General features: G+C 44.2%; 1 protein-coding gene across 2 annotated transcripts in view; it reads left to right on the forward strand.

Annotated features, from left to right (window-relative positions):
• Nucleotides 1–19,750, forward strand: part of ALKBH3 (alkB homolog 3, alpha-ketoglutarate dependent dioxygenase) — a 70,962-nt gene that overhangs the window by 21,694 nt on the left and 29,518 nt on the right. Inside the window, exons 9-10 of one of the 2 annotated variants that reach the window (XM_060018746.1) lie at nt 13,906–14,004; nt 14,762–16,558. The exons of the other annotated variant lie outside the window; for it this stretch is intronic. Of the exons in view, the coding sequence (XP_059874729.1) occupies nt 13,906–14,004; nt 14,762–14,839 (177 nt within the window). The 3' untranslated portion in view covers nt 14,840–16,558. Of the gene's footprint in view, nt 1–13,905; nt 14,005–14,761; nt 16,559–19,750 lie in introns of those variants that run through there. 2 annotated transcript variants of the gene reach the window in all.

The raw sequence follows: 19,750 nt of genomic DNA on the forward strand, positions 1-19,750 counted from the left end.
GCTATGCTGCTATAGATTGTAATTTTCATGTCTGTCATCAAGACATTTGGAGTGTGCTAGAGGTTGTGGGAGGGCATCTCTTTCAAAATCCAGTTCGTTTTAAACTATCAGAGGAGAAGAAGGTAATACCTGCTTGACTTGAGTCAAAGTTTCTCACCTAAAGCTGACATAGAGGAATCGTGAGATTGCCTGTACCTCATTCAAGTATGCAGTTTTGAGACAGAAAAGCATCTGTTTGGGGCCACTTTCAAACAGAATTAGCCTTTTTTTTTTTAACATTCAAACTCCTCCACCCCTGCAGCAGCTGTTTGTTTTGCAGTCTGGCACCTTAAGTAGTAGTTCTCTATAGCTGCTGATCTTCTGAAAGCTGCCCCAGTTCCACACACTGCATTCCTAACAATTTCTCGCTGTGCTGAGATGGTAAGGAGATCTTTGTTTCCTAAGCATCAGTGCCCCTCTGGTTCATGCAGATGGCTCAGGCAGCTTCATGCATGCGTCACCCCTAGGATTAACATTCACTCCACTCCAAGATGCTGATCCTCGTTTCACTGTCCTCTGGTCCAAGTTTGTCAACTCCTGCTCATTCATTTTGATTTTAGAGTCAATTACCACTTCCTTTAATGATAATAAGGTACTTGGGGGCATAGTAGACTTGCTCTTGCATTCACCCCATCCCTTCTTTTGTTAATTCAGTTCAACCTGAATGAATAGCATCATATCCATCTTCAGGCCAATGTCAGGATACACTGTCTTAAGACAAAAATAAAGCTTTCCAAATATACCTCAGTAGACATTTTTTAGAAACTAAGAACCTTTTTTTTTTTTGTAAATTTATTTATTTATTGGCTGCATTGGGTCTTCGTTGCTGCGCAGAGGCTTCCTCTAGTTGCAGCGAGCGGGGGATACTCCTCGTTGCGGTGCGCGGGCTTCTCACTGTGGTGGCTTCTCTTGTTGCGGAGCACAGGCTGTAGGCATGCGGGCCTCAGTAGTTGTGGCTCACGGGCTCTAGAGCACAGGCTCAGTAGTTGTGGCGCATGGGCTTAGTTGCTCCATGGCATGTGGGTTCTTCCTGGACCAGGGCTCGAACCCATGTCCCCTGCATTGGCAGGTGAGTTCTTAACCACTGTGCCACCAGGGAAGCCCCAAGAACTTTTTTTATTCTCCCAAGCTGGGCTCGTTAAAGCTTTTCTACGCTCGTGTCCCAAACCCAGTTGTACTTTTCAAACTGCATCGTGTCCCTGTTGTAAAGAGTAGTCTGGTCCTTTTCCCAGTATAGTTTTAATTCTATACTGAAAAACAAGCTGGAAAAGGAACTACAAAAGCCATTTGGCAGGCTGCTATTTCTCTGTCGGTTACCATAGAAACAGTGATGGCTGAGTTGGGGGGTGTGGGTATTAGATAATAGGAAGTTTGTGATGCACTGAAGGTTTGGATGCCAAAAGCCTTGTTTTCTAGAAAATTACCCGTTCGTAAGCTCTGTCCTTCAGCTGAATCCTGAAAACGTGAGGGGCTTCTATCCATCTCGAGGTGATTGAGTTGAGGCCAGTTGGACGTTTCTCTAACCGTTCCTCTCTCTAGCACTTTCTGAAGGATGTGAACTCTGTTCATATCACCAAAAGAGATGGTTGTAAAACTACTTGTAACGGTAGGGGTTCTGAGAGTTCCCAGTGCGTTTGGGTTCCTAGTACCTCCCTTGCTAATTGGTTTTTTACACACTACTGGGAAGAGTGGAGTATGAAAAGGTCAGTTTGATCATAAATACCAATATTTTTCCAGGACTGTGGAAGAAGTGAGGATATTGGAATCCAAAATAATATAAACTGACTAGCTTACATTTGAAAATTGGATGAACTGGACTGTGTAGTATTTCATGGAGTGGTGCTCAGCCAGAACCCCCGCTGCGGCTCTTCCGGGCATCCACACTTCTCATTAGTCCATCTTCTGATTACAGCATCTGTTCTGAGAAATTACAAGACCTACTTGAAAGAAATTGTTGATAACCATCATCTTTTTAATACATTCCTTAATGAAATTTAGAAAATCAGGTTTTGTTTCCTATTTACTGACGTTTGTAAAAAGCACTTATCCGCCTCATTTATACTTACTCCTTTTTTGTAAATGGGGATGATAATTGGTAGCTACTTTATGGGAGTAACAGAGAAGTTTTCCCGTGAAAGGCACTATGAAAGTCGTTGCAGTAATCAGTGAATTTTTAAGCTGTTATAAATGGTGGATGCTACGGTGACTTTTCATATGTGGAAATCGAAAAAGAAAAAGCCAACCTCCAAGTTTGCCTTGGACTGTGAATGGCATTCACTGAGGGAGTACAAAGGAGACTCTGAGAGGGTAAAGTGGCCTGTGGGTCAGGAATGGTGGCTGAGTTTTTGAGCTCCTATCTGTAGGGTCATGCAGTGGTTTGGAGAGCATAAGTGAGTGAGTGAGAAATTAATTTGTGCATGTTTAAGCAGATAAAGATAAATAGTCCTGGTAGGACCTGAATTCTCTACCGACACAAGACCTTTTGGGAGTTGGAATCATCATTTGCTTCCTTGGGGCCTTGTCTCAGGCTAGAATCCATGTCCTGACTGCCACTGGGAATAATTAATTTTTGCAGAGAGCCTCCCAGTTTCGTATTGCCACTGATAGTACTTTTCGTCTTGGGAGAACAACCTTTTCCAAAGTGATTCGTCAGGTTTCTGTGTGCCCCAATTAGGTATGGGTTCTGCTTGCAAACTTTTTTCTAAACGTTGTCTCAATGGTAGAGTTTTTTTCCCTCCACTTTGCCATACTCTAAAAAACTGTTCCTAAGCCTTCTGGTAATTTTTCCATCTTTCATAAGCCACATTTTCATGGTGGATGACTGCTTAGCTGAGGCAGAAAAGAGCTTAGTGAGTTTGAGGAAGGAGGAGAAGGCCCCACAGTGGAGCAGAGTGAGCAAGCGAGCAGAGTAGCAAGTGATGAGATAGGAGGAGTGGGGCAGGGCCAGATCACGCTGAGACTCCTGAGCCTCAGGAAGGAGCGGATTTTATTTTAAGTACATCAAGAAGCTATTGAAATGTTTTAAGCAGAAGAGTGACATGTTCCGATTGAAATTTTACAAGGTCAGTTGCTACTGCGTGGAGCTCGGGCTAGATAGGAGCAAGAGTGGAAGCCAGGAGACCAATTAGGAGGTTGTTATACTTCCTGGGACCAAGGCAGAGAAGAAGGGAGGTGGACAGCTTTAACGACAGGAGCTCAGAGGAGCAGGTATTTTTAAGAGAGGCATGGGAATAATGGTCTGAAAGTGTTAATAAGGAGTATCCCCTGACTCTGTAGATATGAGAGACGTGATCAGCTTCCACAGGAGAGAGAGTTTCAGGGAATTTGAAATCTTCTGGAGAGACCTAGTTCTTGATTAGGACAAGGAAGTAGAGGGAACCTTCAGAGCACATGAGGTTGCGGATCTAGGGGGGTGTTTGCTCATCATTGAATGAGAATTCCAGCGGACACAGTGGAAGGGCGCAGGGGTGGGTGTGGGAGATTATGTCTGATCAGGTTTTGTCCCGGAATGGTTTGGGAATGAATGTTCTGATTTAATGGATGACTGGAGAACCCTGCACTTTTGCTGGTGACTGGGGTCAGCTGAATGTCAGGCTTCGTGGAATTTGTTCTGTACGCTCTTTGAGGAAGGAGAGTGTTTATTTCTGGTGCTACAGTGTTGAGTGGAAGCTCTTTCAAAATAGCAGTTCCTGTAAGTTGCATTGCTTGGAAACATTATATCACCAAGAATGGCATCTTCATTACATTAAGGCACATTCAGTGTGGCTAGAATGACCGTAACAGTCAGTGTAAAGCCAAGCTTGTTTTTGCTTAAATTCAGTAACTTCTGACCCACACCCCACCACTGATACTATATCAACAACAAATCTGAACAACAAACACTGTCAGCAGGTGTTTCACTGTAAACTGCATTTGCCTTTTACAATCACTGGGTTCGCCCGGTATAGGATGATTGATTGCACGTGCCAGTCCCTCGTACTTAGTATTCTCACTCACCTCGCTAGAACCTTCCATGCCAAATCCATGTCAAAAGTCAGGAAAAGAGTTTGATAAAAACCCAAAGATTTGTGTGTGGCAAGCGAGTTCAAAGCTGTTTTGAACAGATAACCTCGGTCATTTCAAATCTTTGCTTTTCCAGTTAGCCTCTTCCTTTAGCAGATCTTATTTCAGAAACAGCTGCTTCTTTTTCTAAAGTAATGTTTTCCAGATTGATATCGAGGATGCCATCTTTGCAAGCGTGGTTTGAGTCAGCAGACTAACTGTAGAGATGACTTTGTGAGGTCCTAGCTTTATTCTGTCTCCATAATTTCCGTAACTAATATGTTTTGTTTATGTCAGATTTAAAAGATACATTACCACTATGAACAAAAAGTCCAGCTGTGTTCTTACATCAGTGCTGTAGGAACAACTTTTCTGTCCAAATATAGCTGCAAGCTTTGATGATCGATGAAGCTGTCTAGAAGCCAGCCAGGTTCTCAAGGGCAGAGCAACACCACAATTTGATTGGGAAAACAAGCTGGAAAGAAATGATTAAAAAAGAGGAGAGGGGAACATTTTGGCATGGCCATAAGTTGGGAGGTAGGGTAAGTAAAGGGACACTTGGCTCCAGCAGGCTAAGTGGCTGTAGCACATGATGGCATTTAGTTTTCAAATATCATTTCAGTCTGCAAAAAAGCCTTGACCATCCTTGTCAAGCAGCTCTACCATGTATCTGATTCTTGGGCTGGAGAGCTAGGGAAATTTCTATTCTATCTCTTACCATCTTGAGAACACCCTTTGCTTGATTCTGCAGGCACTCTAACATCTTGGTTTTTTCTTGATTTTGAAGCACGGATTCTGGGATAAGTTGTCTCTATCTGCAGTTTCCCTTTCCTACAACTTAACTTACTTTTGGAACACCTGCTCTCTAGCTCCATCCCACCACAGTGCTAATATACTATACCACTGTCCTAAAGAGCGAATACTCTGGCCTTTTCTCAATCATCATTCTCCTCTTCTTTGTAACGTTGGTCACCAGTGTCCAGCACCTCTCTGCCTGAAACTTAGCCATCTGTTAGCTGCCTTTTCTTTCTCTTAATTGGCTTCTGAAATATTGTATTATCTTAGCTATTCTCACACTTTTCTCATTGCTACTTCTCTGACTCCTTTGAGGTTTTTTTCCCTTTACACCCCTTAAATATGGATATTCAAGGTTGTCTTCGATTCTGTTATCTTTGTCTACATTACTTTTTAGGAAAGTATGAGCTAGCAGTAGATTGTAAATGCTGTATAGGCAAGGTTGACTTCTGTCTTGTTTATCATTACGTCCCAGCCTTTAGCAGTGTGTGTGTGTGTGTGTGTGTGTGTATTTTATTTAAAAATAAAATAAAATAAAAAGGTTGTTTCTGTATTTTTATATTTTTATTTTGTTCTTTGTGTTTTTGCGGTACGTGGGCCTCTCACTGCTGCGGCCCCTCCCGCCGCAGAGCACAGGCCCCGGACGCACAGGCCCAGCGGCCACGGCTCACGGCCCAGCCGCTCCACGGCACGCGGGATCCTCCCGGACCGGGGCACGAACCCGCGTCCCCTGCATCGGCAGGCGGACCCTCAACCACTGCGCCTTTAGCAGATCTTATTTGGGAAGCCCTGTTTCCGTATTTTTAGTGGGAGACTGCTGATTTGGACTCAGGTGGTGGCAGTGGGGAAGAACAAAGTGAATGAATTTGAGGTATGTTCTGGAGGGTGAACCAGGTTTCTGGCTTGAGCAGTTGGTGGATGGAGGTGCTGTTTACTCAGAGGGAGAAGGAGCAGGGGGTTTTGCTTTTTATTTTGCTCTTATTTAGGGAGGGTCTGTAGAGGGAATCCAGAGTTCCTTCTTCTACATGGTATGTTCGAGATACTTGAGACTTCCAAATGTAAAGTAGGACATTGTCTATGAAGTCTGGGCTTCACGTGACAGGTCTGTGCTAGAGGTGTCATTTGGGAATTGTCAGGATAACAACAGCAATAACAACAGTAAAGGGATGGTGAGCAATAACAAGTGTATAGTACCGACTCTGTGCCTGGCTTTGTTCTAAGTGCTTTACATGCAGCCTCCAGTAATCTTGTCAGGTTGATAGTGCTGTTATCCCCATGGTACAGGTGAGGTGGCTGAGGCACCGTGTTCTGTCGCTTGCTCCACATTGCACAGACAACTATTTGTTGAACTGAATTGAAACTAATAATCTAGATGATATGTAAAGCTATGGAATTGCACCATTATCAATTCAGGGCAAAAGAAGAGAGAAAGAGGCACAGAGAGCCAGGATTGAGCTCACTGCTTTCATCACTTTGTTTTCCAACTCAAAAGTCTTTATTTGCTCCTACTGGAACAAATCGTAAATGTAAACTCCTCAGCCAGACTGTCAAATCTTTACATAATCTATGCCCCACCAACTTTGGTGTCTCACTGTTCCCTGTGTGATTGCACTATTCTGCTGAACTATCTCTTTGCTCCTTAGGCATGCTCTCCACCTTCTCATTAACTTAAGTCTTCTCCAGGCTTCAAGGGACCACTGTAGCCTCGAAGCCTTTCCTGATGCCTCCAATGAAGAAACTAATAATAGTTAGTGTATGTCGGGTGCTTCTTGTGAGTTTGGGAAATGAGAAACAGGTAGAGGGCTTCTACTTTGTTTTGTTTGACCTTTCTGCTCGTGTTTTGTTTTTATAAGCATCTTCTTAGTAAGAAGATGGAAAAATTTCTAGTAAGTAGCTCACCTAGGAGATCAGAGATGACTTGGAAAACCAAATGTCTCACTGTTGACTAAGATCATTAATTTGGAAGCATATTTTGCGTCCATGGCCTTTTCTGATTGCGTTGGGATCACTGAGATTAAGAATATGATACTTGAAGCAGCATATCTGTCCTGAGCTTTGTTTCAGGCACTACCATGTGGAATGGCAAAGGGGCATCAAAGAAGCCTGGCAGATAACGTGTGGCCTTGCTTGGGAGCTTACATACGATGATAAGACATGGGCATAAAAGAAGGAGTCATGTGAGGGGTCCACCAGCGGCTCAGTTGGGTAGCTCTTAAGCGGAAACTGGTCCTCAGACTTGTTTTGTTTATATACTTCCCAGGGTTTTTAAAGAAACTGAGTTAGTTGCCAAAATTTATAACTCAGGAGATTTCATATAAAAATCCCGTTATCAGTTTCCCTGGAAAACCCAGAAGGTCGGGCAACTCCAGGGGAACGGTGAGGGAGCTGCAGAGCGGCTCCCACCTGTGTGCGGCCCCGTGCTCTCCACTTCTCCTGGTCCCCGCTCCCCACTGGGTTGTGCCTGGCCCATGCCCCTTGTTCATGCTGCTTGCTGATGTTTGTGACCCTTACAGTGTAGTCGGGGTGCCATATAATTCAGATAGGAAATAGTTACAGGATGTCAGAAGAAAGAGAGAGAACTTTGGAGAGCACAGCACGGTGGAGAAAATACAGGCTTTAGAGCCAGGCAGATCTAAGTTCAAATACTTGCCTACATGCCTCTAGCCAGCCTTTTGCCTTAGCCTTTTGCCTCCAGCTTCCTTTGCTTATAATACAAAGGAGAGTATCATGTCCCTTACAGGCTTGTGGTGAGAATTAGCAGTACTGGGTGCAAATGGTCCCTAACATGCCTGGTACTTTAGCAGCGTACACCATGGTTGATCATGTCCAGAAAGCCTAGCAGGATGCCTTGGTTTAAGTACCTGGAAATTGTTATGAAAAGACACTTGGGGCAGGAAAGTGGGGAGCCAACTCTCGGTGGATTAAAGAGTTAAATCTAAAAAGTATACTTTTTTTTTAACTGAAAGGAATTGCAGTTGTATATTTAAGTTTCTTGAAGACGGGAAAAAACCATGAAGGAGAGCCAAAGAAAGATCAGTAGAGTTGACTGTAAAAATTTTTGAGCTATTCTGTGTTAAATATCATAAATGCAGTTAAAACGCAAATAGCAAATGAGAAAAATATTTATAGAAAGTATAACAAAGGGAAAATATCTTACTGTACATGGTTACAGATCAATAAGAAAAACATTAACACCCCATAGAACGACGGACAAAAGACACGAACAGAGTTTACAGTAGAAGCAATGCAAACAGCAAATAGCCATGTGAAAAAACGGTGGACTTGGTTAGTAATTAAAGAACTCTAGGTTTGAAGAATGAATTGCCATTTTTCCCTAATTTTTTTTGCCAGTTGATAATGTTCCAGTACCGGTGATGCGCTCAGAAGGCAGATGCTGTCACATTTTCTTGCTGGAATTATAAATTGCCACAGCCTTCTTAAAGCAGTTTGATGTATAAATCAAAGTGCCTTCAAGTTCATACCCTTAGATCCAGTTATTCCACTTTAAAGAATATATCCTAGAAATATATTCAGAGATGTTTAGTCCAAGATCTACTTGCAGTAGGTTTTTCTTTCCTTTCTTTTTTTTTTTTTTAGAGTGTTACCGGTATATTAAAATCTCTGTTTCCAACCATGTGTACCTAACTGCTATGTCCTTAGCACTAGCGTAGTGCCTAACATATGTAGGTGGTCAAAAAATAATTTGTGAGTTTAAAGGAGGAAGGATGTGTTCATACAAAGGAATATTATACAGCCATATTTTTAAAATACAGTACATCTAAGATGTAGAAAATGCTCACAATACAATGTTAAAAATGAGTGCACGATTGTATGTGTAGAATATTCCCTGTGTATGTGTTGTATGAATTCTGGATGACGGGATTAAAGGTGATTTCTATATTTTCTTGGTGCTTTTCCTCAGTCATTCAGGACATATTTATTGATATGTGTGTTAGGCATTGAGTGTATTTCAAAAGGGAAAGACAGCATAGCCCTCCCCTCATGGAGTTTATTATCAGAGATCAAGAAGGCAGACATTGAACAGGTAATTACAAGTGTGTCAGTTACTCTAGTGAACTTATGTTACTTTTATAGTAGGAAAAAAAACTATGCCAATGATGATTTTCAAGCACTGATGTTTGTATTGGCTTGGTCAAAAGGTTCGTTCGTTTTTTTCCATAAGATGGCTCTAGTAGCGCTTAGTTGTCTTTAACTTCATTTGAAACAATTTTGTTAGATTGTATTGTGACAGCTGTCATGTCAGTGTGCATTAAAAAAATATCAAAATTGGTGAATTTTTGTGTAGCCATTTTAATATTAATGATGGGGGAAAGCAACATTTTCAGCATATTATGCTTTATTATTTTAAGAAAGATAAAAACACAACTGAAACACAAAAAAATATTCATGCAGTGTATGGAGAAGGTGCTGTGACTGATCGAACGTGTCAAAAGTGGTTTTCGAAGTTTCATGCTGGAGATTTCTTGCTGGACGATGCTCCACAGTTGGGTAGACCAGTTGAAGTTAATAGCGATCAAATCGAGATGTTAATTGAGAACAATCAACATTATACCATGTGGGAGATAGCCGACATACTCAAAATATCCAAATCAAGCATTGAAAATCATTTGCACCAGCTTGGTTATGTACATCGCTTCGATGTTTGGGTTCCACATAAGTTAAGCGAAAAAAACCCTGACCGTATTTCCGCGTGCAATTCTCTACTTAAACATATGGAAATGTTCCATTTTTAAAATAAATTGTGATGGGCAGTGAAAAGTGGATACTGTACAATAATGTGGAACAGAAGAGATCGTGGAGCGAGCAAAATGAACCCCTGCCAACCACACCAAAGGCTGGTCCAAAGGTGATGTTGTGTATATGGTGGGATTGGAAGGGAGTCCTCTATTATGAGCTCCCCAGAAAACCAAGTGATTAATTCCAACAAATACTGCTCCCAGTTAGACCAACTGAAAGCAGCACTTGACGAAAAGTGTCCAGAATTAGTCAACAGAGAACGCATAATCTTCCATCAAGATAGTGCAAGACCACATGTTTCTTTGATGACCAGGCGAAAACTGTTACAGCTTGGCTAGGAAGTTCTGATTCATCTGCTGTATTCATCAGACATTGCACCTTCAGATTTCCATTTATTTCGGTCTTTACAAAATTCTCTTAATGGAAAAAATTTCAATTCCCTGGAAGACTGTAAAAGGCACCTGCAACAGTTCTTTGCCCAAAAAGATTAAAAGTTTTGGGAAGATGGAATTATGAAGTTGCCTGGAAAATGGCAGAAGGTAGTGGAACAAAAGGTTGAATACGTTGTTCAATAAAGTTCTTGGTGAAAATGAAAAGTGTCTTTTATTTTTACTTAAAAACCAAAGGAACTTTTTGGCCAACGCTATAATTTCTAAGACACCTTTTTTAGGACAAGAAAGGCGCAATTACATGAAAAATCTACATAGATCTCATACAGTGTGACGTTTCCTTTCCAGTGAAAAGAAAAATGTTTAGATTTCTTATCTGTTGGGTGGTTTGTAATGATATAACAATATACACCCAGGCTTTTTTTTTTCCTAAATAGCATTTTTAAAAAAATTATTTATTTGGCTGTGCCGGGTCTTAGTTGTGGCACGCGGGATTTTTATTTGCGGCGTGTGGGCTCCTAGTTGCGGCATGTCGCATCTAGTTCCCTGACCAGGGATTGAACCCTAGCCCCTTGCATTGGGAGTGCGGAGTCTTAACCACTGGACCACCAAGGAAGTCCCTAAATAACATTTTTCTAAAAGAAACTGAATAGGCTGAGATCTTGGTGAAAGTTATGGAACTTTGGAAAACCCCAGTATTCACTGGAAATTATAATTAAGCATTCAGATGAATTGGCTCTGGTTGAGGAGGGAGTGAGAATGTTAACATTAATATAAAAAAATTTTTTTTTGCTTTTTCCATCTACTTGTGAGGTTTCAAGTGTGTGGAAAACCAAGAATATCAACAGCAAAACCCACCCTGTAGACCGACTGTGACCCTAAAAGTTTCTTTTATCTGGGATCAGGAATGGAAAATTTTATCCTAAGCCATGGCTTTTTAATGGGTGTGTTTTGTTTTGTTTTGAAGAAAGACCTGAGTAAATCAAAAGGGTTACAGAGCAGTGTTTGGGTAACTTAACCATGCTTAATGGCCGTGAGTGCATTCCTCTAAACAGTCTGAACTGTGCTTCCACTGTCGCTTATCCATTTATCAACTGAGCCCTTATGCTGAGCCTCATGAGCTCCTCTGGCCTTTTACCTGCTTCCTCAGTGGAAAAAGTCTCTGTGTATCTTGGTTAAGTTAAAGCGTGGCTCTTTGGTCTGTTGCTGCTCTGGTCTCGGGAAGGAAGTATTCGTGAGCTCTGTGTTGCCTTGATAGAATCCCCTGCCCTCCCTTCTGTCTCCTTCTGTGAATTGGGAATGTACTTCCTAAGCCAAGGGTGTTGGAAGGAACGAATAACAAGCAGCAAAGTAGTGACATCACCTCTCGCTGTAAGTGTGCTGGTATCACTGTCTCCTTCAGGGACTGATGAGAGTAGCCCCCTGCCAAGTGAAGGCTCACCCTCTTTTGCCCTTTGGTACAACTAATGGTTATACTGGATGTAATGTGTTTCAAACCAACCTGAGGCTTTCTCTCATTTGAAAACCTCAGATCTTAGGAATAGTGAGGGAAATGTGGCTCTGTTGACCATCACTTTCCGTCCATGCTGATGTTTCCCTCTTGCATTTGGAATTCTCTTTCACTTGCTGGGTCTACTCCTGCTTCATGTTTCCAGGTAGAGTTACAGTGCTCCCCTCTTCTCTTCCACTGGCCTTAGCGCTCCCTCCTCCCCAATAATGTTGTTTTTTTTTTTTCATGTTTGGAAAACTGTAAGTAGTTCCATTCATTTGGAGCACAGCGTGCCCGTGAGAGAGATGTAGGGGCTGAAACTAAAGAGAAGGAGCATGCAAGTCATCAGGAGCCTTGGGTGCCAAGCTAATGGATTTGAACTTCATCCTGAAACCTTTGGGATGTCATTAAAGTATTTTAAGCAAGGGAGAGGAATTCTGAGATCAAATTTGCATTTTATTACAGTGGCTTTGGCAGAGCAACACTGGATGAGAAAATGCTGGCTCTTAACTTTTCTAACTTCTCCAAATTACTCCTTACACGTGCTCCCTGGTCTCACAGACCTGTGTACACAGGATGGGGCTTGGTTTCTTGGCCTCTGGGCTGTTGCATATACAATTCCTTCTTCCTAGAACATGCTTTTCCTCCGTAGTGTATTTTTTTTCTTTTTTTAAATTGAAGTGTAGTTGAGGTACAGTGTTATCCCAATAATGTTTTAATGTTCTAAGAGATCTTCATCTCAGGATTCTCTTCCTGTTGTGTTAAGTGTCTTTCCTGTCCACTGCACTCTCCTGTCTTAGTGTCTGTGCTTGGTTTATAGATTAAGGCCCCGTTGTACTTCTGGAGTATATAGAGGGCAGCAACAGTTCTGTTTCTAGCTGTGTTGAACCTTGATCTGGTAACTGACTTTACAGCCTAAATCAAGGAGCCTTGAACCCTCTGATTTCATGAACGATGCACTCCCTTCTGATATCTTTTCTTCAGTAGAACATACATCTCCTCTGTCTGGAATACTTTTTTCAGAGAGCAACCTTTTGCTTTTCTGAGATGGAGCTGGGCTACCTGAGGACAGGGTCACCTTCCCACTGGTTGGCTGAGGGGTCAGAGGTAAATGTTTTGGTGCTTACTTATTACTGGAAGGCAAAAGGTGGCAGACACAAAATCAGTCACTGAGACCAAAAGTTATTTCAAACATTGTGTATATCTTCTGCTTATAAAGTTATGACAGTGCTTGACAAAGTCACTGCCAAGGGCTGGGGGCGGGAACCTAGACTGTTTATGGAAGTTCATTTTGTTTTGATTTTGATTTTCCTGGGAGAAATCATTGTAAACAGTTACATTCTCAGAAGCACCCCTACGATAATAAACATAAACACAGCATTGCAGTGAAATTAATCCTGTAGTAACCCAAATGTAATCTCATGCGTTGGAAGTGAAGCAGATGAATGGACGAATCTGCCCGGAATGGAGGTGAAGAAGTCAGGAAACTTGGGTCTGTCCCTGTCTCAGTTCTTGACGTGCTCTTTGTTGCTCTGAGCAAGGAAGTTGTTTAATGTGCCCCTGTGACAGCGGTGGAGGAGGAGTGACACCACCTGTTGGCCATATTGCAGCCCACCCTGGGAGGCTTCATTATGGTGTTGGACGTGAATTGACTTTGAGCTCTGGAAGAAAGGGACAATGTAAATACAGGCATTTGTATCCTCGGTGCTCCGGAGTTGCAATCCATTCTCAAAGGCTTACACAGCCAGTCTCAGTTTAGCAACACTGTTCTGGTCACAGCAGAGCTCCCTTCTTTGAGAAAATCTTGTTGTTGACTGTTCTGGAAAGAAACAAGAATATATCTCCAAAATACCAAAATAGCTATCGGAAGAGTTGTGACTAGTTTTAACATAGGTACCAATTAGTGAATTAGCATAAATTATGAGAAGGGGGTCAAAACGCATCACACCATGTCTTGTTTGAAAGCCTATTCTCCTAACACTATGTCAAAACACAGGGCACAGAATAAGGCAGATGTAAAGAATTATTGTATACATGACTTTGAATTCCTTCATAGGCCAGAATGTGCTTTTCTGCATTTTGAATGCTGATAATACTAATACTAATAGCTGTTATGCTGTACCTAATACGTACCAGTCTGCAAGTAATTCTCACGTATGTAAGTTGAGGCTCACAGCAGCCCTGTGTGGCAGGTACTCTCGTCATCCTCATTTTACAAGTGAGTAAATTCAGGAACAGAGAGGTGAAGTAACCTGCCTAAGGCCAGTCAGCACCAAGTGACAGAGCCAGTCTGGCTGAGTGGAGGCTGGCATCTCTTCGACCAGTGTCATGTTCTGTTGCAGCATCTTGATCACACAAGCAAAAAAAATCAGTGCAATGAATGCTGTTTTCTAGGAAGAGAATGGGGACTACACATATGTGGACAGAGTGAAGTTACCCTTGGCTCACGGAACCTTGTTACTCATGGAAGGAGCCACCCAAGCAGACTGGCAGGTGAGAACATGCAAGTAACATGGATTTGCTGTCATGTAGAGGCTGTTTCCTGACTGGCTTGCGGTTATTAATTTCTGTATTAGACTTGGTGAAAAGCAAGTGGCTTTTATAATGAGCAAGAGGCAATAAACTGACATCATTTCCAAGGGGTTTTGATTGTACTGACAGTCAAAATGGCCCTCTACAGCAGCGGTGTCCACTAGAAATTCCTGTGAGGATGGAAATACTCTGTATCTGTGTAGCCCAATGTGGTAGCCACTATACACATGACTGTTGATCTCTTGAGATATGGCTAGTGTGCTGAAGAACTGAATTTTTAATTAATTTAGAGCTTCAGGCAGCCAGTGGCTAGCATATGGGGCTGCACAGCTCCATAGCTTAGGCCAGGCCATTTTTAAGGTGCGCAAATTAAGAACACTTAGCATGAGAGGGGAATCTCATGCCTGTCTGTGATCTCAGCCATTTATGTGTTTTCTTTTGAGCTTTGGAAAAATGGCAGGAGGCTGAGAGGAAGAGCAACACTTAGAAAAAATGAAACTGTCTCCCTGTGAGGGTGCTGACATATCACAGTGAGGGTGGTGGTAGAGATTTGTTTCAGAGAAGGAGACCTTTCTCCACAAGACTTAAAAGAGCTATTGCTGCTTATTGACGGGAGATAAAATTGAAACATGTCTATGTCCTCATAAATAAGTTTTAAATTGCTTTGGAATAAAAGTGTAAGTGTGTGTATGTCAGAGTTATTCATATTTCCATTTAGCATCGAGTGCCCAAGGAGTACCATTCTAGAGAACCAAGAATAAACTTGACCTTTCGGACAGTTTATCCTGACCCTTGAGGGGCGCACTGGTGATGTGAGGTCTTGGAGAGGGAAGCTGTGCTGAGACTGAGCAAACCTTCCACCATGAAGAAACTTCCGGAGACTGGTCCAGCTGCTCTCATGGTGTGGCTGTTTGGAAGATGTGGATGGGATTTGCTTCCCAGCTTGGAGTCCTATTAAACGACAGCCTACAGTTCATGTTTGTAATATGTTTACTGTGGGAACAGTAATTCCTAATCATGTTTTGAAATCACATATTTTCTTTAGGCAAGTTAAAAACTGCTGTGGCTGTGTTCACAGATGATTTTGTCCATAAGCAGTTATTTTTCTGCCCTCTCCCGCTTCATTTGAAGAAATATGAATGTACCTTGCCTCCGGGGTAAATCCACACATGTTTGTTCCTTGTGCCTTCAGCAAAGTGGAGATACAAACATGAGTCAGTGACTCTGGAGCCTTGCGTAGGCAGACAGCTGCTAAAACCCAAACAGAGCTTTGTTGAAGTCTGCCTTGACTCCTGAACATCTTGGCTTGTGTGCTATTGTAATGCAAAGCTGCATATTCTGGGAGCACTTTATTTAACTGAGTCTCCTTGCCTGTCCATCTTCCCAGGATATGCTCAGACAGGTTACAGGCCTCTGAATAAAGAGCAGAGGTGGTATTCTCCAGTGCATCTCCAAGTAGCCACCTGGACTACTTGAAATACAAGAGAAAACTGTCCCCTCAGAGGGAGGAAGAATTGAGTGATGTCATGAGACATTTCGGCTGAAGAGCAGCAAATGCCCTGCTAGTGGCAGCTGTTCTACATAGATTATTTCCCCCTGGAGAATGACTTGAGTGATTTAAACCCTAGCCAGATAGGAGCGGGAGCAGTCCTACAGGGAACAGACTCAGTTACCTAAGAGTCCTGTTCACTTTAGATTTCAGTAGCCCTATGACTAAGGCTTTCTTCTGACTCAGTGTTTTCTTCTACACATGTTCCCGAGATGAAAGCCTTAGTCTCTGATGTCACCAGGCTTCCCAAAGCAGACAGAGCGACTGCCCCTTGTTGCATCATAAAAGCACGTGTCTTCCTGACCCCTTGACTTAGGAGCCGCATGCCAATTCCAAACCAAGGCAGGGAAAACTGGAGAGAAAGAGAACAGATTTAAATGGATGAAAGTAGGGCGAGAGAGTTGGAGTTTCCCTTAGCTCCCTGTGGGGAAAATTTACCGAGCCTTCTTGCTTTTGATCTTGTTTCCATTCTGTGCTGTAAGATTGATGATCTCCATGATCACAATAAAATGCCAAAGGCTGGGCAGGCTCTTCCCCAGAAGGCAGATGAATGCCATGCCTGGCCAGGCGCTGTTCTCTGACAAGCTCTGTAGCTTCTTGAACCAGAGTCTCTTAAATGTTGTTGCCTGTGTGTTGTTCCTTTCTCTAAGAAATGCTAAATGCTTTATGAAATCTGAACATCGTACTGACTGAGCCTTCCTGTGAGGGAGGTACAAATCACCATAACTATAAAATGAAACCTACTCAATCCCTAGCTTTCCTCCAATTCAAACAAACACAACCTGGCCAGGGTGGTGCAGCCAGCTTTGGCTATGAGCTGGCTGCATGACCTGGGGAAATTCCTCTTCTGTTCCCACAAGTGACAGGGCTGGCAGATGACTCCAGGTCTTAACCACATCCCTCCTGACCCGGGGTCATGCTCTCCCCTCGCATCAGCTCCGATTTCACCTCTTCCCTCATCACTGCCATGTCTGTCAGGGAAACTAACTCCTACTCTTCAGCAGACAGCCTGGACCACCACCTGGGTTTCTTCACCTGAGAGCAGCAGTCTTAGGTTTTGTTTCTTGCTGTCAAATGCCGGAACTGCCATTCTTTCTACCACTAAGATAATGTCTCTTCTGAAATGTCAAGTAGGTACTTGCCATAGAATAAAAGTACAGGGTTAGGACCGGACAGGAATTCCAGACCCCAGCAAAGGAGGCCCATGCTCAGTGACTGCACCAACCTGTTGCTGTGTTTTACTGGTGGTAGATCTTAACTAGGAGTTAAGGGCGAAGCTATTTTTGCCAACATTACTTGTAAAGCAGCGGGAGCAAATATAACGGCTGTCGCATGAAGAAAAACAGGTCTAGCTTTTTAGTTGCCCGTTTTTTGAGCTTTAATAACCTGCCAGAACAATTTAAGAACCGTCCTAGGAGCTTTTCATACATAATTCCTAATCCTCCCGGAAGCCCTGCCAAAACAAAATGCTGTTCCCACTGTAGGGACGAGGCAGCTGAGCCTCCAGGAGGCGAAGTCATTTCCTAGGACCTGTGAACGGCAGAACCAGCACATACAGCACCGGCTAATGCCTAGACTGTGCTTTTCCCTCTGCCATGCAGGATTTAGGCAGAATAGTGGGCACCCCCAGGCCCATGAGCCTCAGGGCTTGCTCATGCAGAGCGGGCAACCCAAGCTCACCCTAGTGCCCTGCTGGCCAGGCTGACTGCCAGGCCACTCTGTTTGTCCCCTGGCTTTCCTGTGAACCAGTGCAGGTATCTGCACCTCATCTCTCCTTAATCAACATGAGCATCTCCTAGTCAGAAACTCTGCTGCCAACTGGACTAGAACTGTCCAGTTTACTGGGTGGGGGAAGCTCATTTTGGGGGGACACAGTCCAATTTATGACAAATTAGACAAATTGTCATCTAACCTTCCTGGCAAGTGACTGAGACCATGTTTCCTGACCATATCCAAGCCAACTTTCAGAGGTAGACAGGTGGTCCCTTCCTCCCCTCACTCTTACCTGTGAGTACATTTGGGGACCCTGATGCCCAGACTCAGCGTCAGGCTTGCTCACGATGCTTACCAACACCACGACTCCGACCAGCAGACAGCCCGAGAAGCAGGGTAAGCTCTGCACACTAACAACATGTTGACAACAGGCACCTTGCCTCAAAGCATGGGTCGGAGCAGTCTGACACAACATCAGCTTGTATCCTCAGTCTACAGCTAACCACTAACTCACATGGCATCGCTGATTCCTAATAAGTTTGGGTCACAGCCCATAAACCTGCCGTTTTCCTGTGACACTCCCTCCCTGCTGCCTCCATGGCTGGTATGACCTGCCCTCGCGAGTGGCAGGTCTGTCGGGACCTGGTCAGTAAGTGGCACTGCCTCCTGAATTGTGTCATGGCAACCCCAGAAGAGTTCAGTGGGCACTGCAGTGAGCAGAGCGCTCCAGCTGGGCGGCTTCAGAGGAAGCCCTGACACGTGGGTCCCTGCCCTGCTGGGAATAGTTCTTCCTTGAGTTCTGGCAGCTTTCACTTGGCTGCAGAATATCTAAGACCCACTTTGCCTTTTCTGGTCATAAACACTTGTAGTGTTGAATCTGAAGTCTTGATTGCTTTATGTTCTTAACCATGCCTTTGAAAAAGCTGAATGTTTCCATAGTGATGCATTCTGTTTGTTTAAATCTTTACATATATGTGGTTCCACCCACGCTCTCCTCAGAGGGATTTAGTTCACAACTGTCTCCTTACCCCCTCCCAGCTTCCCTTTGCAAGGAACCCCAGTATGAGACCCCTGTCAGTTTTGTGCTGCTGGAATCCATTCTTAGATATGATGACTCCTGTGTCTCGGGGTCAGCAGGGAAGTTATTTTGATGTTTACTAATGAGGGTGGAACACAGGCTAATGGTGCCTTTTCCAGCTGGCTTAGTACTGCTGTGATAAATCAGAAAAGCCTTCCCCAGCCTGTGACCAGAGCCCCATGCTGGGCTGGGCTTTCAGCTGGGCGCGTAGGAAAACAGGATAAATTAGGTAGTATTTTTGTAGCTAATGTTACCCAAAAGATCGTTTTCTCAGATGAGCCAACTTGGAGATGACCAAGGCATGTGTGACACTGTTATCATTACAGTTATTTGAATGCTATCACTTCCCCTCCATGTAATGGTGATGTCACACTCCCTGGACACCAGGGACAGTCCCTATTCTCATGTGGCCTCCACGAGTGTGGACGTGCTCAGGCAGGATCCTGGCCTCTGACCCTACTAGCTTTTAACTCTGGACACAAAGTCTAGGTTTCTAAAAGGGAAGGAAAGGTGAAAGCCAGGAGGAAGTGTAGAGTATTTACTGGACCTGTGACATACATAATCTGACTTATTCTTAAAAGCAAACCTATGAGGCGGTTGGTTGGTTTTTTAAACAGCTGAGGAAACTGAGGTACCTAGAGGATAGATTAGATCCTGAGACTGGGTGTCCCTGGTGGGCAGGCTCCCGCGTGGTTACTTGTCTGCAGGCATTTAGTGCGATCTCTGGGCCTCCCCCGGCCCTGGCGTAGGGGGGATGGGGGAAGCGGCAGCCTGAGTCTCCTGGGGCTGGAGGGACTGTGCTTTTCTCATCCCCTTTAGCAGCCGGCAAAACCTCGGGTCCTTGCCTGGGAGCCTGGAAGCTTCTCCCCAGGGGGCGGGAAGCAGGAGGAAGTGGTGGGCCAGGCGTGGGGCTCTCGAGGGCTGCGTGATCAGGTTGCAGTTAGCCGCCCACTGCAGGAAGGGTGTGGGCGAGCGCTGTGGCCAGCGCCTGCCGCACAGCGCCTGTGATGCTCCAGACGCCCCCGAGAAGGCGAGCGAGAGCCTGCAGGGCAGCATTAGCCGCGGAGACAGGACGGCAGCCTCGCCTTCCCAGGAGGCTGCAGCGGGGAGGCCCTCCCCCGGGCCGCTCTGTCGCTCTGAGGACCGAGTCGGAGCCTCTGCCACCAGGTCCCTCCCTGCCCCCACCCTTGTCTGCATGAGGATGGGACCATCTAGGAAGGGAATCCACACCCTCCAAAAAGCGATTCTGGGTTGCGGGCTGTGTCCTCCCTGCCTAAAGAAAGTTTGTGGGATGGGTGGACGAAGGATGCCGTGAGGGCCTCCCAGACTTGGGCCTGGGGTATTCAGGCTGCTGCCCACCCGGTCGG

Source organism: Delphinus delphis, chromosome 8, assembly GCF_949987515.2.
Source record: "Delphinus delphis chromosome 8, mDelDel1.2, whole genome shotgun sequence".
In the NCBI taxonomy this organism is placed as follows: Eukaryota; Metazoa; Chordata; class Mammalia; order Artiodactyla; family Delphinidae; genus Delphinus; species Delphinus delphis.